At 41.6% G+C, this 17,216-nt stretch overlaps 1 protein-coding gene across 37 annotated transcripts in view; it reads left to right on the plus strand.

Annotated features, from left to right (window-relative positions):
* The first annotated feature begins 1,453 nt into the window (after positions 1–1,453).
* The window catches only part of UBR5 (ubiquitin protein ligase E3 component n-recognin 5), a 91,178-nt gene continuing 75,415 nt past the window's right edge, over positions 1,454–17,216 (plus strand). For all 37 annotated transcript variants that reach the window (XM_086886187.1, XM_086886248.1, XM_086886514.1 and 34 more), the window contains exon 1: positions 1,454–7,501. In XM_086886187.1, the coding sequence (XP_086742313.1) occupies positions 6,483–7,501 (1,019 nt within the window). In that variant the 5' untranslated portion in view covers positions 1,454–6,482. The remainder of the gene's footprint in view (positions 7,502–17,216) is intronic.

Raw genomic sequence — 17,216 nt, forward strand, 5'->3', positions numbered from 1 at the left:
ATAGAAATATGCTCACCAACACAAATGCAGGCATGTGCAACAGTGTTACAATTGCTGCTATTCACAATAAAATGTTCAGCCATCAGTTAACTGTGTCACTTTCCTCTTAACTGCAGTGGAAGAAAAACCTTCCAGAGTATTTATTCATGTTTTTTTCCTCCATTACTTTCAATGAAACTAAATGTTAACTGCCAAAGCAGTTCCCAACACAGTCTTCATGTGCTGCATCTCCTATTGACCACTGTCTCTGTTATGATTTTTTTCCTGCCTTTCAGTACAGAAGCACTATCACCATAAAAATCCTATTTTGGGGGACTCTCAAATGTTAGAGCTGTCTCTCTTCACATGAATTTAACATCTACTTTTTTTTGACATTTAATCACTTCTGTGACTTGTTGCAAGACCCACTGCAACTGTGTTCTCATCTAGGGAACACACTATAGGGACATAGAAGAACAATAAAAAACAACTATCCTGTTCTATGTGAATGCCCTTAGTGATTGAAAGGGGAAAAACAAAGAGGAAAAAAGCTCATGAGATTTTTAGCAGAAGGTGCAATCTTCCCTGGAAGCAAAACCCATCATTTAAAGGGAATGGGCTGTGCCTGACACTTTGCCTGTACCTCCTGACAGGAACCTCCAACTGCTGAAATATGGAAAAGATATTTCAGAAGGGATGGTGGATTTGTAGCCTCTGTATATACTCATTTTGCACATGCCAAATTTCTCCTGAACAGCCACTGTTTATAAACCACTTCTCAAATGACACAGCCTCTGGTTTGCTTAAAGTGCCAGATGTAAATGGAGGCTGCTTTGGAACTATTTCACAAGCAGATCAGTTTTCTCTCTGTGTGCCTGTGCTATTGTTCAAATCAGCAATTTGGGCTCAAAACTCATCTTCCTCTCACCATCTTCTGTTTGACACTGTGGAGAAGCCTGAGAGTACACAACCTGGCCTCCTCTGGGGTAAAACCAAATGGGAAACTCCACTCCCAAAGCACTTTGTTATCTCTGGGAAAGCTGTGGATGTTCAGCCCGTGAGGAACAGCTAGAGCTGACCAACAAAACCACCCTCAAAAGGGAGATGGCTGCGGACTTAGCACCCACTGCTTTGTGCTACAACTTCTCTGGAAATGTTTAAATTTTAATATTTTAATATTTTAAAATATTTTTCTCAAGGGGAATTAAAATCCAATAACTATCTACTATTTCTTCCTATATTATAAATAGCCATCCATGACAAATGGCTATTTAATCACAGAGAAACGACAGCTAAAATGTAGGCTGAAAGTACATATGCTGAAAGGTAAATCCTGGCCCCACTGGAGTCTGTGGAATAATTCACTTGCTTTTGACCTGGAAGGTCTCCACTCCTTTCTCTGCCAGAAACAAATTTACTCTGCAATAATTTCAGAAGGCAGTACATGAATCAAGGCCACACAGAACTGTTGCTGTGAATGCATTTTGCCCACATGTTTTATAATGGTTATTTTTTTTTCAAAACTGCCATTTTTGAAGGTAAATATGATTAAGACAGGATTAGCTAACTCGATCAAATTACATTAATAGGAAAATAAAGAACCCTTTTATCATTCTAAATAATCACCTGGACTCCCTGGACTCCCTGTCAGACAGATAAGGAGAAGAAGAGAATTCCAAAGGGAACCCAGAGAATCCCCTAGGAACGTATGCCCACCTTAAAGTTGCCACAGTTCAAACAAATTCTGTCTTTCCTTACCAGGAACTTAAAGGAAGCTGCTCTGATACAAAAGAACACAGCTCTGTTTTAGCATTGCCTGCACAGGAACACCTGCCCAAGTGACACAAAGTCTCAGAGATACACCCACCATGTGCACTGTGCACGCCAGCTCTGCCCATGCCACCTCAAAGGGACAGTCACACAAGGGGCTGCCCACAGCCCCTCTTCCCTCAGCTCCTGCACAGTGCCCAGGATGCCTGGTGAGCTTCTCTTGTCACACTCAGCTGCATTTGTCAGTGGACAGGTCAGGTCTACAAATAAAAAAGTGATCATGTAAACTTTGTGGTGGGGCTGGACAAGGAGAGATGTCCTAGATGCCCAGTCAGAAGGAACAGATGTTCAGAAGTCTCTCTGTGAGAGCTGGAAGAGAAAGATGCAAGTAAGGGGCTACAACCATGGGAGAAGCAATGTCAAATGAGTGTCAAAATCTCAGTCTACCAGGTACTGGTGGATCTAACAAGCTCCACTGAACACTTGGCAGAGACCTCATTTTGATTCCAGACATGTTCTGCCAACACCTCTAAACAGAGAAAGCAAACCATATTGTGTAGTAAAGAAAGCACTAACAGATCATAGGTTCCTTGAATTATTTGGGTTGGAAGGGACATTAAAGATCACCTAGTTACAAATTCCCTGTCATGGGCAGAGATACCTTCCACTAGACCAGGGTTGCTCAAAGCCCCATCCAACCTGGCCTTGAACACTTCCAGGGATGAGGCATCCATAGTTTCTCTGGGTAGCCTGCTCCAGTGCATCATCACCTTCATACTGAATAATTTCTACCTTATCCCTCATCTAAATCTGCCCTCTTCTAGTGCAAAGCTGTGACTACTGTGCCTTTGTAGAAAGTTCCTCTCCAGTTTTCTTGAAGGCTAAATTTCTTGCATAATCTTAATTTCTATCTCTGGAGTCCTTCACTGCAGAGTTGAAGAGAGGAAATGCAGAGTGGATCAGACAAGGGAGGAGAAGGGAGATCAGGCAGCTCCAGTATTGCCTGATTTTAAACAGATGTATTTCAATCCAGGCTGTGTGCCAAAGTTCACCATATTCACTTCTGAATATCTGATTCTCAGCCAAATTTTGGCACAAATTTCTGGTCTCAGAGGTCTCTACTAGCTTAATTGATCCAAGCATTGGAGAGACAGCAGGAGAACGACCTAGTACTGCAGCTAGGGGAAAGATAAAGATCAAAGCAAAGCTCAACTTTTTTTTTAGTCACTGAAGAATCCCAGGGCAGAGAGAAATGGTGTGTGCACTGTTAGACATTGAAAAAACGACTCTAAGTCCCATGGAAAATGAGTTTTCAGGTGCTCTGAACTTTACTAAGCTACTTTGCTTCAGTCTGTGACACAAGGTGATGGAAACCTGGCCATGTACTTTGCCGCTCATTACAGGAACTTCTTTTTAAGCTTTGGGAATAGTCTAGAAACTGCAGTTTTCTGCACAGCATTCTTGTCTGACATTTCCAGGAATGCTGGCCTCATTTCTTCCAGAGCAGAATACAATCTCATGGTGCCAGCCCAGTGTCATCTCTATTGACATCTGGAGTTAACAGCCTGGGAAGTGTATTCTGGAGCTCTCCTTCACTGCCTGAAGCCTTTACTTCTACTGAGGGCCTCCTCCCTGAATTCAGCATGTCCCATCAGCTGCAGGCAGCGCTGCCTGTGGTACACCTGCTGGCATCTGTTCCCACTGTTTACAGCACAAAGTCTCTTGCAGTCCTTCTACCCCAATCCTCCCATCTTTAGCAGGTCCCCGCCCATCAGAACTAACAGACTTCTGTGTAATCCGCCAGGCCTGCAGCTGACGAGAAACAAGCAGTTGGGAATAAATCTGTCCCAGTGCATATTATTCAGAAGCTTTTTCTGATGTGAAAATTCCTGATCCACTGGAACTGAACGTTTGTGGAGCAGGAGGCTGTATAGGACGACCTCCAGGGATCTGTGCCAAACAATGTGCTTGTACCAGTCTGAAAACTTCAGGAAATGCTGACTCTTGTCAAAACTGAATTTCAGACATGACAGCAGTGATCCCACAGGAGTTATTTTGTATGATATTTCCAAGTTGACAAAACTCTTGCACAGAAAATATACCAGCAAGAAACTTGTTCTGCTGGTTGGGTGCTAGTGTATTTATAGCTGCACCTTCATACAGAAGCTGCTGCTTTACCTGTAGCCCTGAAAATAGCACTATCTACACAAGAAGGAGCTGTGCAATGTGGGCAGTCAAACTTCTTAGGCCAAGACATACAATGTTGTCTTAAAGATATAGTTTGTAAAGAAAAGAAAAAAATCTGGTTTGGTTCTTAAGGGTTTTTTCAGGACTTGGCAAATATGAATTTTTAAATACCATTTCAGTATTGGATGCTCACATCCAACAGACTGGGGCAATCGAGAGAACTTTGGAAAAAAATTCTATTTTGAAGTTCTTAAAAAGAAAGTTCTGCAATCAGAAAGTGGTTCTATTTGAAATCAAATTCAGATAAAGGGCCATCAAGCTGCAACCCCGTAATTCTCTTCCAAGAACACCTGTCCATGGCAGGCATTCAGTGCTTGCCATTTCCTGGTAATGCAAAAGTCAACCAGTAAGATGCAGCCTCACATCCCTGAGCTGGAACTTCCTCCATATTCCAAAGGGGTGTCAGGATAACATTGTCAGTTAAGCACTTGACTTTGTGTCCTCTTGCCTATGCTTAGTTGCCATTTTAGACAGCAGTGTAAACTCTTTGTGTGAACAAGAGCTGACACTTGCACTACCCAAGTTTGTTCTGGCTCTGAATACAAGTTCAAGTGGATCCCATTTTAATTTTTTTTTAAATTTTTGCCCATGCCGAGTGTTTGCATTGGCAAAGCCACGAGCAATGGCTAAAACTGGGGTTTAGACACAGTGTAAATAAAGCTACAGAAAAGGATTGCTTGGAAATGGCCAGCAGAAGACTGCTGAGGCCTAACAGATGTGCACCCCCTTAGGGCTTTCCCAGCTCCTTTCCTGTATCTAGCAGATTTCCATAACTCATTCACTTTTAAAAGCTGTGTGTTAATGGTGGAAGGAAGAGTATAATGGAAATATCTTCCTTATACCCACCCTCTTGGAGAATTCCAATGAACAAGTCATAACATTTGGAAATGTAAATGCTTTGGAGAGCTGCACCTTGAACAGAAAAGCAAACATAAATATCTGGAACTTCCCAAAACCTACCAAAAGTTCTTGACAGCATTCAGAAGGGCTCTGCGGGAATTCACATGACCCATCTTCCTACTGTTCAATGGAAAAGAGGATTGATTGCCAAAGGGAAATATTATCTTTTTTCTTGGTCTGGGAAAAAAAAATCAAATTGAGAAGCAATGTTTTTCAGGTGGTTATCAAAACACACAAGTGATTCTGATAAAATAATATAACTGAGATCAACACAGCTCACAAGACTCTCTCACTGTGATAAACCCCACAATTATTTTCAGGGAAAGCATAAAGACTGGTGTTGGAAAAAAAAGGCAGAAGAAAATGAACAAACTTAGGTAAAATCAAACACAGAATTAAATAATAAATAAACTCTAATAACTCCTCTGTCCTAAGAGGAAAAAAAAAGTGAAAAGGTAAATATGGACCTACTAGTTTTTAAAAGCACAGCTACTGCACTTCTCATTACCAAACAGAATGAAACCTATTCCCTGTCTTGTAAATTTTCAGAAACCTATTAGTATTTTCCTCCCAGGATAAACAAAATTACTGTTTGTGGTCTTGAAGGCATTTGAGTATCACTGCCACTTGAGAACAAAACATTTGGGGAAACTTCATCTGAGAATATGAAATCTGGAATGCATCAATTCAATATTTCTTCTGACATTTCCTCATGTTAATGATAGCTGGGAAAAAAAACCCTTCAAAACTCCCCAAATCTCTGGGCAGCAAGCAGCTGCATTAGCTGATTCTTGGACAAGCTCCTTCAGCTGTATTGGAGAAAGAGCCTAGGAAGAAAGGGGAGTGGAAGATGGGAAGTTAAAAACTTCCTTAAGGTCTGAAAATGGGGGAACACATAGATTTTTAGGGTTTATGATTCTACAGACTCAGAAGTCAATTCTAACTCACTGAACTAGGTTCCAGAGATTTTTTGGTACCACTATCATTTGATTACCATCATTCCTCACATACTAAAAAATTCTGAGTCACTTTTCCAAATTTCTGATTTCCTAAAAACAAGCAAGAGCAGGCTGCAAAAGCAGCAAATTCCAGTTTTAAAAAAAAAATAATAATAAAAAAATCACCACAATCAAAGTTTGGTACAATCCCTGCTAAGGTGTTTAGTTTCTATAGAAACAAATGGCTGTTTAACTGACTTTGCGACTCAACCTTCGGTATATTGTGATGTTAATTTGTTAAAACCCGTTCCATTGGCAAGGTGTAATCTCTTGGAACAGTTCAGTTAAACTCTGTCCAGAGGGAAGGCATGCAAGGCCGGCGGCACCGGGAGCTTCACAGCGTGGTAGCTTTTTATTCCGATACACCACCAATCTAGTGGTTAGTCTAGAGAAGAGAAGACTGAAAAGGCACCGCATCAAGCGATATAAATATCTTAAAGGAATGTGTTAGGAGGATGGTGCCAGACTCCTTTTGCTGGTGCCCAGCGATAGGACGAGAAGGCCATAAGCTGAAATACAAGTTCCACCTCAACGTAAGGTAGAGCTACTTTACGCAGAGTGGCAAAGCACTGAACAGGCTGCCCGGGGATGTCGCTCCCTCTCTGGACACGTTCCAAACGCACCTGGGACACGTTCCTGTGTCACCTGCTCCAGGTGACCCTGCCTTGGCAGAGAGGTTGGACTACATATCTCCAGAGGTCCCTTCTAACCCTAATGATTCTGGGAACCTGCCTGAAAAATGGTGAAAAATCCCGGCTGATGCAGGGAGGACCCACTAGAAATGCAACAACAAACTCAACTGGAAAGGACAGAGCCAGCACCAGCCACGGGGAGATGGTTCCGGCGGGCGCTGGGCTTGAAGCACCCGTGGGCAGCAGGGGAAATCCCTGTTCCCCCCACAGGGCACCCCTGGGGACCCGCACACTGAAGCCTCACACACCCCCCCCCCCCGCTTCCTCTCTGGAGCCGCTCCGGACAAGAGGAAACGACTCCGCTCCCGCCTCCCTCCCGCCCTGCGCCTCAGGGGGAGCCGCTCTGGGGCGGGGGGGGAAGAGAGAGCCAGGGGCAGGCACGTGGTGCTTTACGTCCCTCTCGCGCAATGACGTCATCGCGCCCCGCCGCGAGGGCGACACACCGGGCCAATCGGTGGCACGCTTAGTGGCAGGGGAGGGAGCCGCGCGCGCCAGTCAGCACGAGGCTTGCACGCGCGCCGCCGCGCGCGCCGGTCAAGCCCCGCCCCTTCCCTGTCGCGGCGCACGGAGGGCGGGGGAGGGGGGAGGGAGAAGGGCCCGCTGGAAGCCAAGATGGCGGCGCGTGCGTGAGCGCGGCCCGGGCCCAGCTCCGAGCGGCGCCGTTGCGGCCGTTCCGCCCCGCCCCGCGCCCGCAGCGCCGCGGCCGCCGAGAGCCCGAGACTCCGCCGGGCGGCCCCGAACCACCCCGGGGGAGGGACGGAGGCCGAGAGCCCCCTCCCCCTCCGTCCCCATTGTGTGCCCGGCCCCCGCCCGCCCGTCTCCCGCCGCCGCCGGGGGGACACCGGCGCGGAACATGACCTCGATCCACTTCGTGGTGCACCCGCTGCCGGGCACCGAGGACCAGCTCAACGACCGGTGAGGGGGGGCGGAGGGGAGGGGCCCCCCGGGGGCGAGGGGAGGGGCCCCGGGGCAGCGGGGCCGGCCCGAACCCCCCCGCCGGGCCGCGGTTCCGCCGGGTCTCGGGGCGTCCCGCTCCGAGCGGCCTCTCCCGGCGGCCGCCGCCGCCAACTTCGCCCCGCGGGGGCTGGGGGGCCGCGACCTTCGCCGCGGGACCGGCGGGGGCTCCGGCCGGCCCGGGAAATCCCGGCGTCTGGCCGAGGAAGGGGGTTCCCGGGGATCCCTGGCCGAGGAAGTGGGTTTCCGGGGATCCCTGGCGGAGGAGCGAGAACGTGTCCATATTAATCAGGGATGGAGCGAGGCAGACAATGCGGGTGGGGGATCGCGGTGTGTGAGAGAATGACGGGAGCGGGGATAAAGGCGGCAGCGTTGTCACACGCAGCGCCGGTGTGCGCTGCCTTCCCCTGCTCACGCACCGGGTGTTAGATACAAAAGGAGGCCCGATCTCCAAATCACTGATGGTGTGCGGCTTGGCTGAGATGGGGATGACAGCTGCCAGCCTGGAAACCACGCAGCTAACTTTATGTAGGATTGGGGGAGAGAAATTGCAGGCTGGGGAGAAACTGGAGTGCTTGGAGAGAAAATGAATCCGTGAAACAAATTTTCTTCACTGCTTGACGTGTATTTGACAGCTCTGTGTGGCTTTCAGATATTTCTTCTGTAGCAATTGCTAATGGTATGTGTAATAGCTTGCAGATTTTACTTCTGCTCTTTTATATAGGAATTCTTAAAAAACAGTAATTTCATCTTTAATTTTTCAAAAAATTATGTGTGAATAAATCGTGATCTTTAATCATCACTGGATAGAAACCTTGTGTGTTCTTACACTAAAGATGATTGTTATTTAATGAGTCTAAACAATATTTAAATATTTTTAAGTCTTAAAAGGCATAAGCTCTTGGTTACACTCTCCTGGCTTTTATACGAGCAGTAGGTCAGGGTCCAACTCACTTCAAAGTTGTTTGTAGTTAGGTCACTTTTCCTACACCAGTCTTTGCTGAGATGCCTCTTAAAACAGGTGAACTTTGAGAGTGTACTATGAGGAAAATGAGTAATTTTGAAGACAGAATTTCTGCCTAACTACATAATCTGTATGCTTACACAGGGAAAAGATAAAACAGATCTGGAACCTGACTGATACACTAGTGTGGAGTGTATATTTTTCCCTTAGCCTGATAATACATTTTACAGAATCCTGCTTCCTAGGAGGCCTAGCCATTCCTATGGGATTGATTTTCTTTCTCCATAAGTACTACATTCAAATTTGGCATAGATCATCTTCCTTTAGAGTGACAGAGAGATGATGCTGTACTAGGAGTTCTTTCACTTACTGCTTGCACTGTTTTGGTTTGGAGTAAGATCTAGGGCTTTGAACTTGAAAGGACCCCAGTGGGTTTTCTTTTTTTTCTTTTTATGTTGATAGGCCCTTAGAAAACATTTAGCATGTAATTATCACACTTTGCTCCAAGTAAGAGAGCTCATCTATTTTTTCTTTAATGTTACCTCTTCTGTTGACATATTGATATAAAATATGAGTCCCTTTCAATCTTCATAATGCCTTCTCGTTTTTATTTTTTTTTTCTTCTTACCACAGCAGCAGCTCTTACAACTACTATTTGATACAGGAAGCTTCAAAATGTGTGGTAATTAATATATGGAGAAAGCTGTAGAAGTCCTGTTAAGCAGTGACTATTCTGAAAAATCAAGTGATTCCTTGATCTGAGCTGAAAGTCGGAAATTTTGGCTTCATAAAATGTAATTTTACTGAAAGTGCAGTAGCTGTGTATCAGAACATGAAATGCAGTGAAATCAGAATGATTCATAAATAGGGTTGAGGCACACACATACGTGCTGGAAATGTCAGTTCAATTTTATCAGTAGCATTGCTGCTTATTACTATTCTGTCAATGTAGATCAAGATCTTGATAGCTTAATAAATTCTCATACACATACTCATAGAAGTTAGGATCTTTGAAAGTCTCTTGTCTCTGTGATGTTTCTTTTCTCTCTCACCTTATAGGCTTTTTTGAGTCTGTGCTGCAGACAGTGGTCAGTCAGGGTTCCTTTCTGTCTGTATTCTGAATGATAGTTATTTCTCAAAATCAGGTTTTGGGATCATAATTCTGCATTGTATGCCTTCAGTAACGGGTTTGTGAATCTAAGGAGGAATCATTTAAAACACAAGGCATTTATCAGCACGACCCCTGTGTGTTTAGGATACAGGACACTTGAATTTTTATAATCAAATATTTGATACATTATGCTTAATAATCAGTGTAGATGTGTGAAGGCAGTGAAGTGTTTTTGGAAACCATCCTTCTGAAGTATTGCTCTGCTCTTAAGTACTCGACAAAATGTGCGGAACTAGTTTTTTCCAGCTTGGTTTGGTGCATTTTCTGTCATTCTGTTCTACAGTTCTTACTAGGTTTTCTGTGTAATTTGTTACCACACTTATTCATGCAGCAACTGTGAGAATGATAAAACTCTTCAAAGAAAAGAGGAGAAAGTAACTGTACAACCACAAATAATCACAGAATAATGGGGAATAATCGGAGGATCATCTGCTCATCATCTGAAAATACTTCGTAGTTAGTGTTTTTGAAAATGTAGGTTAGTATTGTATTTTGATGGTGATTATTAGTCCCCTCTCAAATAAGTTGAAACAGTGTTGAGTTCTTCACTCAGATGTCTGAGAGCTGGTGACACTGAAGAGAGTTCACAGAGGACAAGGTCATACTTAATTTTGTAGTTGTATTAGGATTCATCTTTTGAAATGGATACTAGGCTAAACTTTTGTTTAGGATGAACAGAGGTAATTAAAGTTTTTTTCTGGTAAGTTTATTAAGGGAGATAGGTAACTTGGGAATTTTTACCCCAAGCAATTTGTTGTCTGCAAACTGAATACAAGGAGTTTAATGGGAGAAAAATTCAGTATAGCTTGCAGTTTGAGAATTAACTCCATAGAGTATTTGGAATGTAAATAATTAATGGCTTTAATATTTGAAAAAGAGGTGTCCAGCTTCTGTTACAATGGGTATCAGGTATATTTTGTTGATTATCCACCTCTTTCTGGTTGGAGACTTTGTGCTTTGTGAAGGAAGTTTTACACAGATTCATAGATAAGTTAATCCTAGTAAATTCTTGGTATATTTCTTAATTTTGTATTGGGTTAGGAAGTGGGTGTAACCATGACAAATAGCCTTTTCTTGGCTGTTATGAAACCTCACAGGAGCAGTTTAACTTGCTGCTCTGTGGAAGGAGAAGGGGAATCTTTCACCTTACATAAATGGCTTTTTGTACATGAGCTAATCTTCAGGGACAGGATTCATCTCAAAGTTTTGACTTTGTTTTTACCTTGTACTAAGAAAATTCTTGTCAGCTAAACGGTTTATGTTCTAGAGTAAGATGTAATATTTCAAGTGGTCATTGACACAATGTTAATGTGGTCTTTTCTCTCCTCCTGAAGATGAGATGTAATGAATTTGGTTAAATAGAGGGTATTTTGAATATGAGTGTTTAGGATTGTCATGTGGTAAGTTTTCTGGCAGTAACATCTTTGAAACCTGAGAAAAGTTGATTTGAAGCTTCAGTGAGTCTGTATCTAGGGTCAGCTTTGGGGAAAGAAATGATGATCTCGTTCTTTAACATGACTTTGTTTTCCCTTAATAATACATTCAGTGCCTGTCTCTGTTATTTGAATGTTACTTACTTTAGGCCGTGCCTGAACTGAAAATTTAAGTTGTGTACTTTGCAATGCCTGCATTGTTTGCACTCTCTGATAATCAAAAATACCTAGCAAGAACATACCTTTTTAATCTGCACATCAATTTAAGGTACTGTGCAAGTGATCAGTGGATATGTGGCTGCTACTCTGGCAAACGCCACCCCCCCTTGCATTTACTGATGAGCAAATCTGTTAAAAATCTCAAGCAGATGTTGCTGGAAGGAGCTGGCTTAGGGTGTGGTATGGCTGTGCAACTCCACATCCCTGAGCCAGCAGGGATGTGGAGTTGGCGTCTTGGCCCCACACATCCGCAGCAGCCATGCACAGGGAGGGAGAGAGAGCTCCTGATAATGCAGGTGTTAATGTTAAAGTGATAATGCACGACCTGAATCCCCTCTGCTACGTCCACGGGCGTGCTGGGAGAGTACCTGGCCTCTTGTGTGGAGGAAGGCAGCCCAAGCTCGAACTTCTCGTTTCTTACTTATGTGTGTTCTGCATTGCTGCCCCAAGTTGGGGAAGAGAAGGGATGTACTTTTGTGTTCTTAAACAGAGAATCTTCAAGTTTTGTGCAGATAATACAGTACTTCTAGCTTAAATGATTTGTTTTGGTGTGCTTTAAACTCTTCCTAATCTGCTTTAGTAAAAGTGTAGGTAGCCTGCCTCAAACAGTAATAGGTGATTTAATTACTGGGAAGCCATAACTGATATAGTATTTGAATTCCCTGAGTTACAGCTGCTTTAGTAACTTTAAACTTTAGTAACAGGTGAAATGTTGAACTTGGTTTTAGGATTAATTTCTTGAAAGCATAGCTAAATTTAGATTGTCCTCTTTCAGAAGAGAAGGAGGGGATGGTATGACTGTCATGACATTATTATTATTATCATCAGTCTTAGTTGGAAACACTTTTTAAAAAAATAAAATTATTTGGCTGCCTCAAAAGATTTGCAACAACACTATGGTAATATAGACTGTTACAGGATTCATACATGCAGCAGTGCATTAAGATTTGATCTTGCTTAGTATTGTTACTTAAGAACAATAATTTTGGAAGTTAAGCATCAGAATTTTCAGTGTTATTTCATGTCTAGTTGAATGTAGAAGATTACTTTTACATAGGCTGTTATTCTAGGCCTTTTTGGACTTTGTTGTGCCAGGGTCCTCTTCTGATTACAATTGCTTGCTACACCCCAGAATTTCTTTTTAGAGAGGACATATGTAATTGTCTGTGAATGTTCTTGCTGAAACTTTCCTGAGATGTTGTAAGTCAAAGTAATTGCTCTCTTCTGAAGGCGGAGGTTTGTTTTCCCCACTTCTTACGTTGCACTAACTGTAAGTTTTTGATCCCATAAGAAACTGACTTGCTAAAATGATATAAAGATAGCCCTGGTAAAGTGAAGTAAATATAATTTAGTGCATTAGGAAGTTGAACTGGTTTATCTCCTTCTTGAGTGTGCATCAGAATATTTTGAAAAGTGCTGCAGGAGGGAGAGTTGGTAGTGAAGAACGGGTAAGAGGAAGCAGGGTTGAGTTCCTTCCATTTTGAAAGCAGCAAGTTTATTTTGGCTACTGTAATGTGAAACTGTACTGTGAATGTGATCTGGGCTGAGAGTAGTTGTGACCTGTCACAAGGAATTTAGTAAAATAGTAATTGGGGCACGAATGTTGCTTCCTTTTTCCTTCTCAAATCATCTATAAGGTTTGAGCATATTTGTTGGACCAATGATAAAGTAAGACTAATGGACTAAGATATTAGTAGCTGTATTTTAAGGTTGGCACTGCAAGTCACAGCTGTCAGAGAACAACATTTCTAATTCTAAGAGCAGTAAGGTATCAGTCAACAACATTTATGTGCTAAATATTTTTAAAAGTTAGCACACATTTGAGGTAATTTTTGGTATAGTATGTATTTATGAAATATTCTGATTGCCATGTAGGTTGTTTGTCAAATTTGTGAGTCAATCAAAAAACAGATGTGAAGGGTGTGCCACTTTCTTTCTTAAGCTATCTGAAGTAAGATAACTGTTCAGTACACAATTATATTTACCTGAAAAATGACTTGACACTCGAGGAAAAAGAACCAAGGATGTTCCTAAGCTTGGCAAACTGCAGTGTGTTGTAGCTGCCTTTTTACAATTCCGGCACGGTTAATAATTTGTGACTTAAATAGGTGGTATTAGGTATTTGAAACTTTTATGAAGAAGAGAAGGGGGTTCAAGATATTTTATTTTAGTGATTACACTAGCAGCAATCTAATTTGCAGTTAAATTGCAAGATGCTTAGTGTAAAAGCTGTTGTTTTGTCTTTCTCTACATCAACAGCCATTTATGCAGGAAAAAAAATGTTTACAAAAAAAACTACATATGTTTTCCAATTGTACAGACATTTTTTTTGAACCTTGAGTTCACTGACGTCCACTAAGGATTTGGCTCTTAGAAATGCCTCCACATAGGAGACTGCAGTATTTGGCATCTGTATGTGCCCCAGAGGAAGTGTGAAGACAAGGCCTAGTTGTAGTAGTTAGAGGATTTTAAACGGAGAGGAGCAATTTGGAGAAAAAAGATGTTGAAATAAATACATAAATCTAATTTTCACAGTGTGCACATGTATTTTGTCCAAAACTTTAAGCCTGACAGTTTAAGTGAGGATGACACAGCAGTAGTTACTGCACTACAGGAATAATTATCTGGACTTCAGATCTGATTTGCTCTTTCTGGCTTAGAGCTATTTTGACAATAAACTCTGGGCTCTATTTCTAAAAGTCTTTCTGTGCTTAAAAAATTCAGTTCACCAAGACTGCTTTCTTTTCTCTTACACTTCCCCTCTAGGGAAATTAGTATTTTGCTTCAATTTAAATAAGTTTTTTTGTTTTATATGAGAGAGAGCACAAACTCATGGATACAGAGGTATGAAGTGTGACAATTCTAAACAGCTGAAACATACTGTAAACCTGAATAGAAAGTTTTAAGATAAGTTTATATAGAATCGAAAGGTTTAAGATGGGAGCACGGGTCCTCTGCATTTACATAAAACTGCCAGTTTGCTTCCAGGTGAGGAGTGATGTAACCATTAAATTTGCTGTGTTTGCTCACAAGTCTCACTGCTACACCCAGCACTTGTCAGGGGAATTTCTCATACTAAATATGCTTCACCAAGTCTTTCAGCAAATCCTAGCTGCTGCACTTGAAAGTGCAATGTGGTTTAGAGCAGCAATCCGTTTTGGTGCATTGAATATTTAACATCCCAACTTGATTATTTGGTTGCAGTTCTAAAAATGATTTTTAGTGTAGCATTTTACACTTTGTCTTACTGGCTAGTTTTTGTAATCCCAAGCCAGTTGCTGTTGAGATGATTTCTCAAATTGCTTACATTCACAGTGGAGATGAAATGTGTATTTTCTGTAATGCTGTTTTGGACAGCTTTTCGTCATTAAACTGGTTACTGCCTTTTACCAGAAAAGATGCCTGAAGATATTTTGGTCTCATCTTTCTGATTTAGTTTTTATATTTTGGTGTTTTATTAAACAGTGCAGAAAAAAAACTTTGAAAACATTTCCATGATTAATACTATTTTGGACATGAGCTGTGTTGGGATTTCTTGCTATCGTTGTTTTATTGCCAGTCATGAGGTCTGCCAGTTTTAATTTGTTACAGCAGTAGTGTAATGAAGCAGATGAAGGTACCAAGGCTGCTGGAGACTTCAGTGATCTTACAAAATTTGTCTTCAGGAAAAAAAAAAAAATTACAAAAAATAATCCACATTCGAGTGTGTCTTTTGTTTGTCAAATTAATCAGTTCAAAATATCTCTAATAGCTGAGGGTGATTATACCCATGCAGTTGTAGTTTGCCTATTCATTAGAAGAGAGCCCAGAAATAAATGGCTCTGTACTCAGGTCTTGCTGGTGCTACTTTCTGCAGCATGTTTGCCATCATCTCTAGTTAAGATGGATGCTAATTTTGTCTTTTTTTTCCTATGGGCTATAGAAGTAGTAGTTGATTACTTTAATCCAAACCTGTGATAAAAAAGCATTTTAAAAAATTGCTTACTGTCTTTCATTATGCTTAATTCTCTATTATCCGTTATGTTTCCTCAACTTCTCATGTTTTTCACCTCTGGGATGGATTATCTTATGTGTAGGGAGTTCTGATACAGTGAGATGGATCTTGATTGGGATCTCTGGATTCTACTCAAAATTGTGGTTTCACTGTGTAGGTGTCAGTGTGGAGTCTGATACTGATTTAATATAAACAAATGTTCGTGCTACAGCATTTTTCTGAAAACTTAACTGGAGAATAAATATTTGCCAATGGGAATAAAGTTGAATATAGGCCGTACTCCGTTGTTGTTTGAAGCCATTGGGGCCTGTCACTTCCTTCAGTAAGGGTGGTATCGTCTTAATTTCTTGTTAATTTTGCAAAATTAATTTTCTTAAATGTGTCTCTGTATTTATTCTTTCATTTGTGGTATGAAATTTTTACTATTCTCTATCCAGCATGAAAGTGATCAGAGCTGCATTTTTTCCTCTCTCTCACTAGTAAATATCAAGATATGTTTTTCTGAAGAGAATTTATGGCTTTTAATCCATTTAATATTTTGTAGTATAAGTTGCCTGATCTTTAAAGATCTTTCTTAGGTTGTTGGAAGTCTTTTCTTTGGCTTTGACCACAGTATATTATTAACAGTAGTTTTTCTTTTCTCATTTTCCATTTTTTAAAGTTATTGTATGCACAATTCACTGACTTTGACAAAATGTATCTATCTGTCTTTAGAGCAGTAATTTAAAAGTACTTAATTAAACCTTCAAATGATAGAGATCATAACATCTTGGCATTGTGGGGCAGATTGGCTAAGGTGAAAGGTGTGCCCTGCTCCTCATAGGAAGGCTGGGGACTAACAGTCTATTTTGCTGGAATGGCCGAAGTTTGGTTTTTATCTCTTGCGGCGCAGAATCTGTATCTGGCAAGATTGTTACCTGAAATAATAGGGCCTTAGGTAAAATGTGACGCAGGAGGTACTCAGAGTGCTGCTTTGTGAGTTCTTCTAGGGGAACTAAAACATTGGGTATGTTGAGGGAAGCTCCTGGAGTTTCATGTCTGGGGTGCAGGCAAATGGAAAAAAGAACCTTTTTCTTCTTTGCAAAAAAGTATTGGGATAAGCTGTGCACCTCAGAAGCTGGGGTTTCTTTTGAGTTATTTTTCCTGCACTGTGCATTGGAGAAAGTGATTTGGCTGCTTGTTTTCCTGGCGTGGTGCTTGCTTTCTATTTTTTATTCCATGCCTCAGTCCATTCCTGTCTAAATCAAAGATGCAGTGTCTGAGAGAAAGGTTTTGAAGATATGTTTTTAGTGGAAGACAGAGCAGTGTGAGGAGGAGGTCTGGGATTTAAAAGGCAGTTTTTAGCGAGTTTGAAAAAGTGACTTGCAGGTAACACTGTGATGTCAGAGTTTTTGTTGAATACTTCAAGGCTTGGAATTGGAGGTATTGGCAAGTAACAGACTGGACATGCTAAGTGATCTTTCCCTGTTGCTAAAACTAATTCAGAATGAGAATAAGGTTGTTGGACTTCATAGCAAAGCAATTAGAATTCAGTTCTTGTTTGTGCTTTGTTTTTAATAAAATCACTTGCACAAAACATACAGTTGCTTTTTGCTAGTCAAGACACAAAGTATTTAATAATGTGACAGTTCTTACTTTTAAAAATATTTTTATAGTGTTTGAGTGCTCTAATCAAAGGCCGTTTATCCAACTTTGCACAAAGTGATCACAGCTCTCCAAAGGTTAGAGCAAAAGAAAATGGTGAAGGGATGATTCAGGTTCCCGCAGTAGCCTCGGCTGGGACCAGAACCTCTCTCTCCAGGCTTTAAGCTGGTGTGCTGGTAAATTCACAGCCTCCCTGGTGGCTCATAATGAACTCCTGAAGGAGCATTAACAGTTTTATCACAATGGGACAC

The sequence above is a fragment of the Cyanistes caeruleus genome, chromosome 1 (genome assembly GCF_971803275.1).
Source record: "Cyanistes caeruleus chromosome 1, bCyaCae1.hap1.1, whole genome shotgun sequence".
NCBI lineage: Eukaryota > Metazoa > Chordata > Aves > Passeriformes > Paridae > Cyanistes > Cyanistes caeruleus.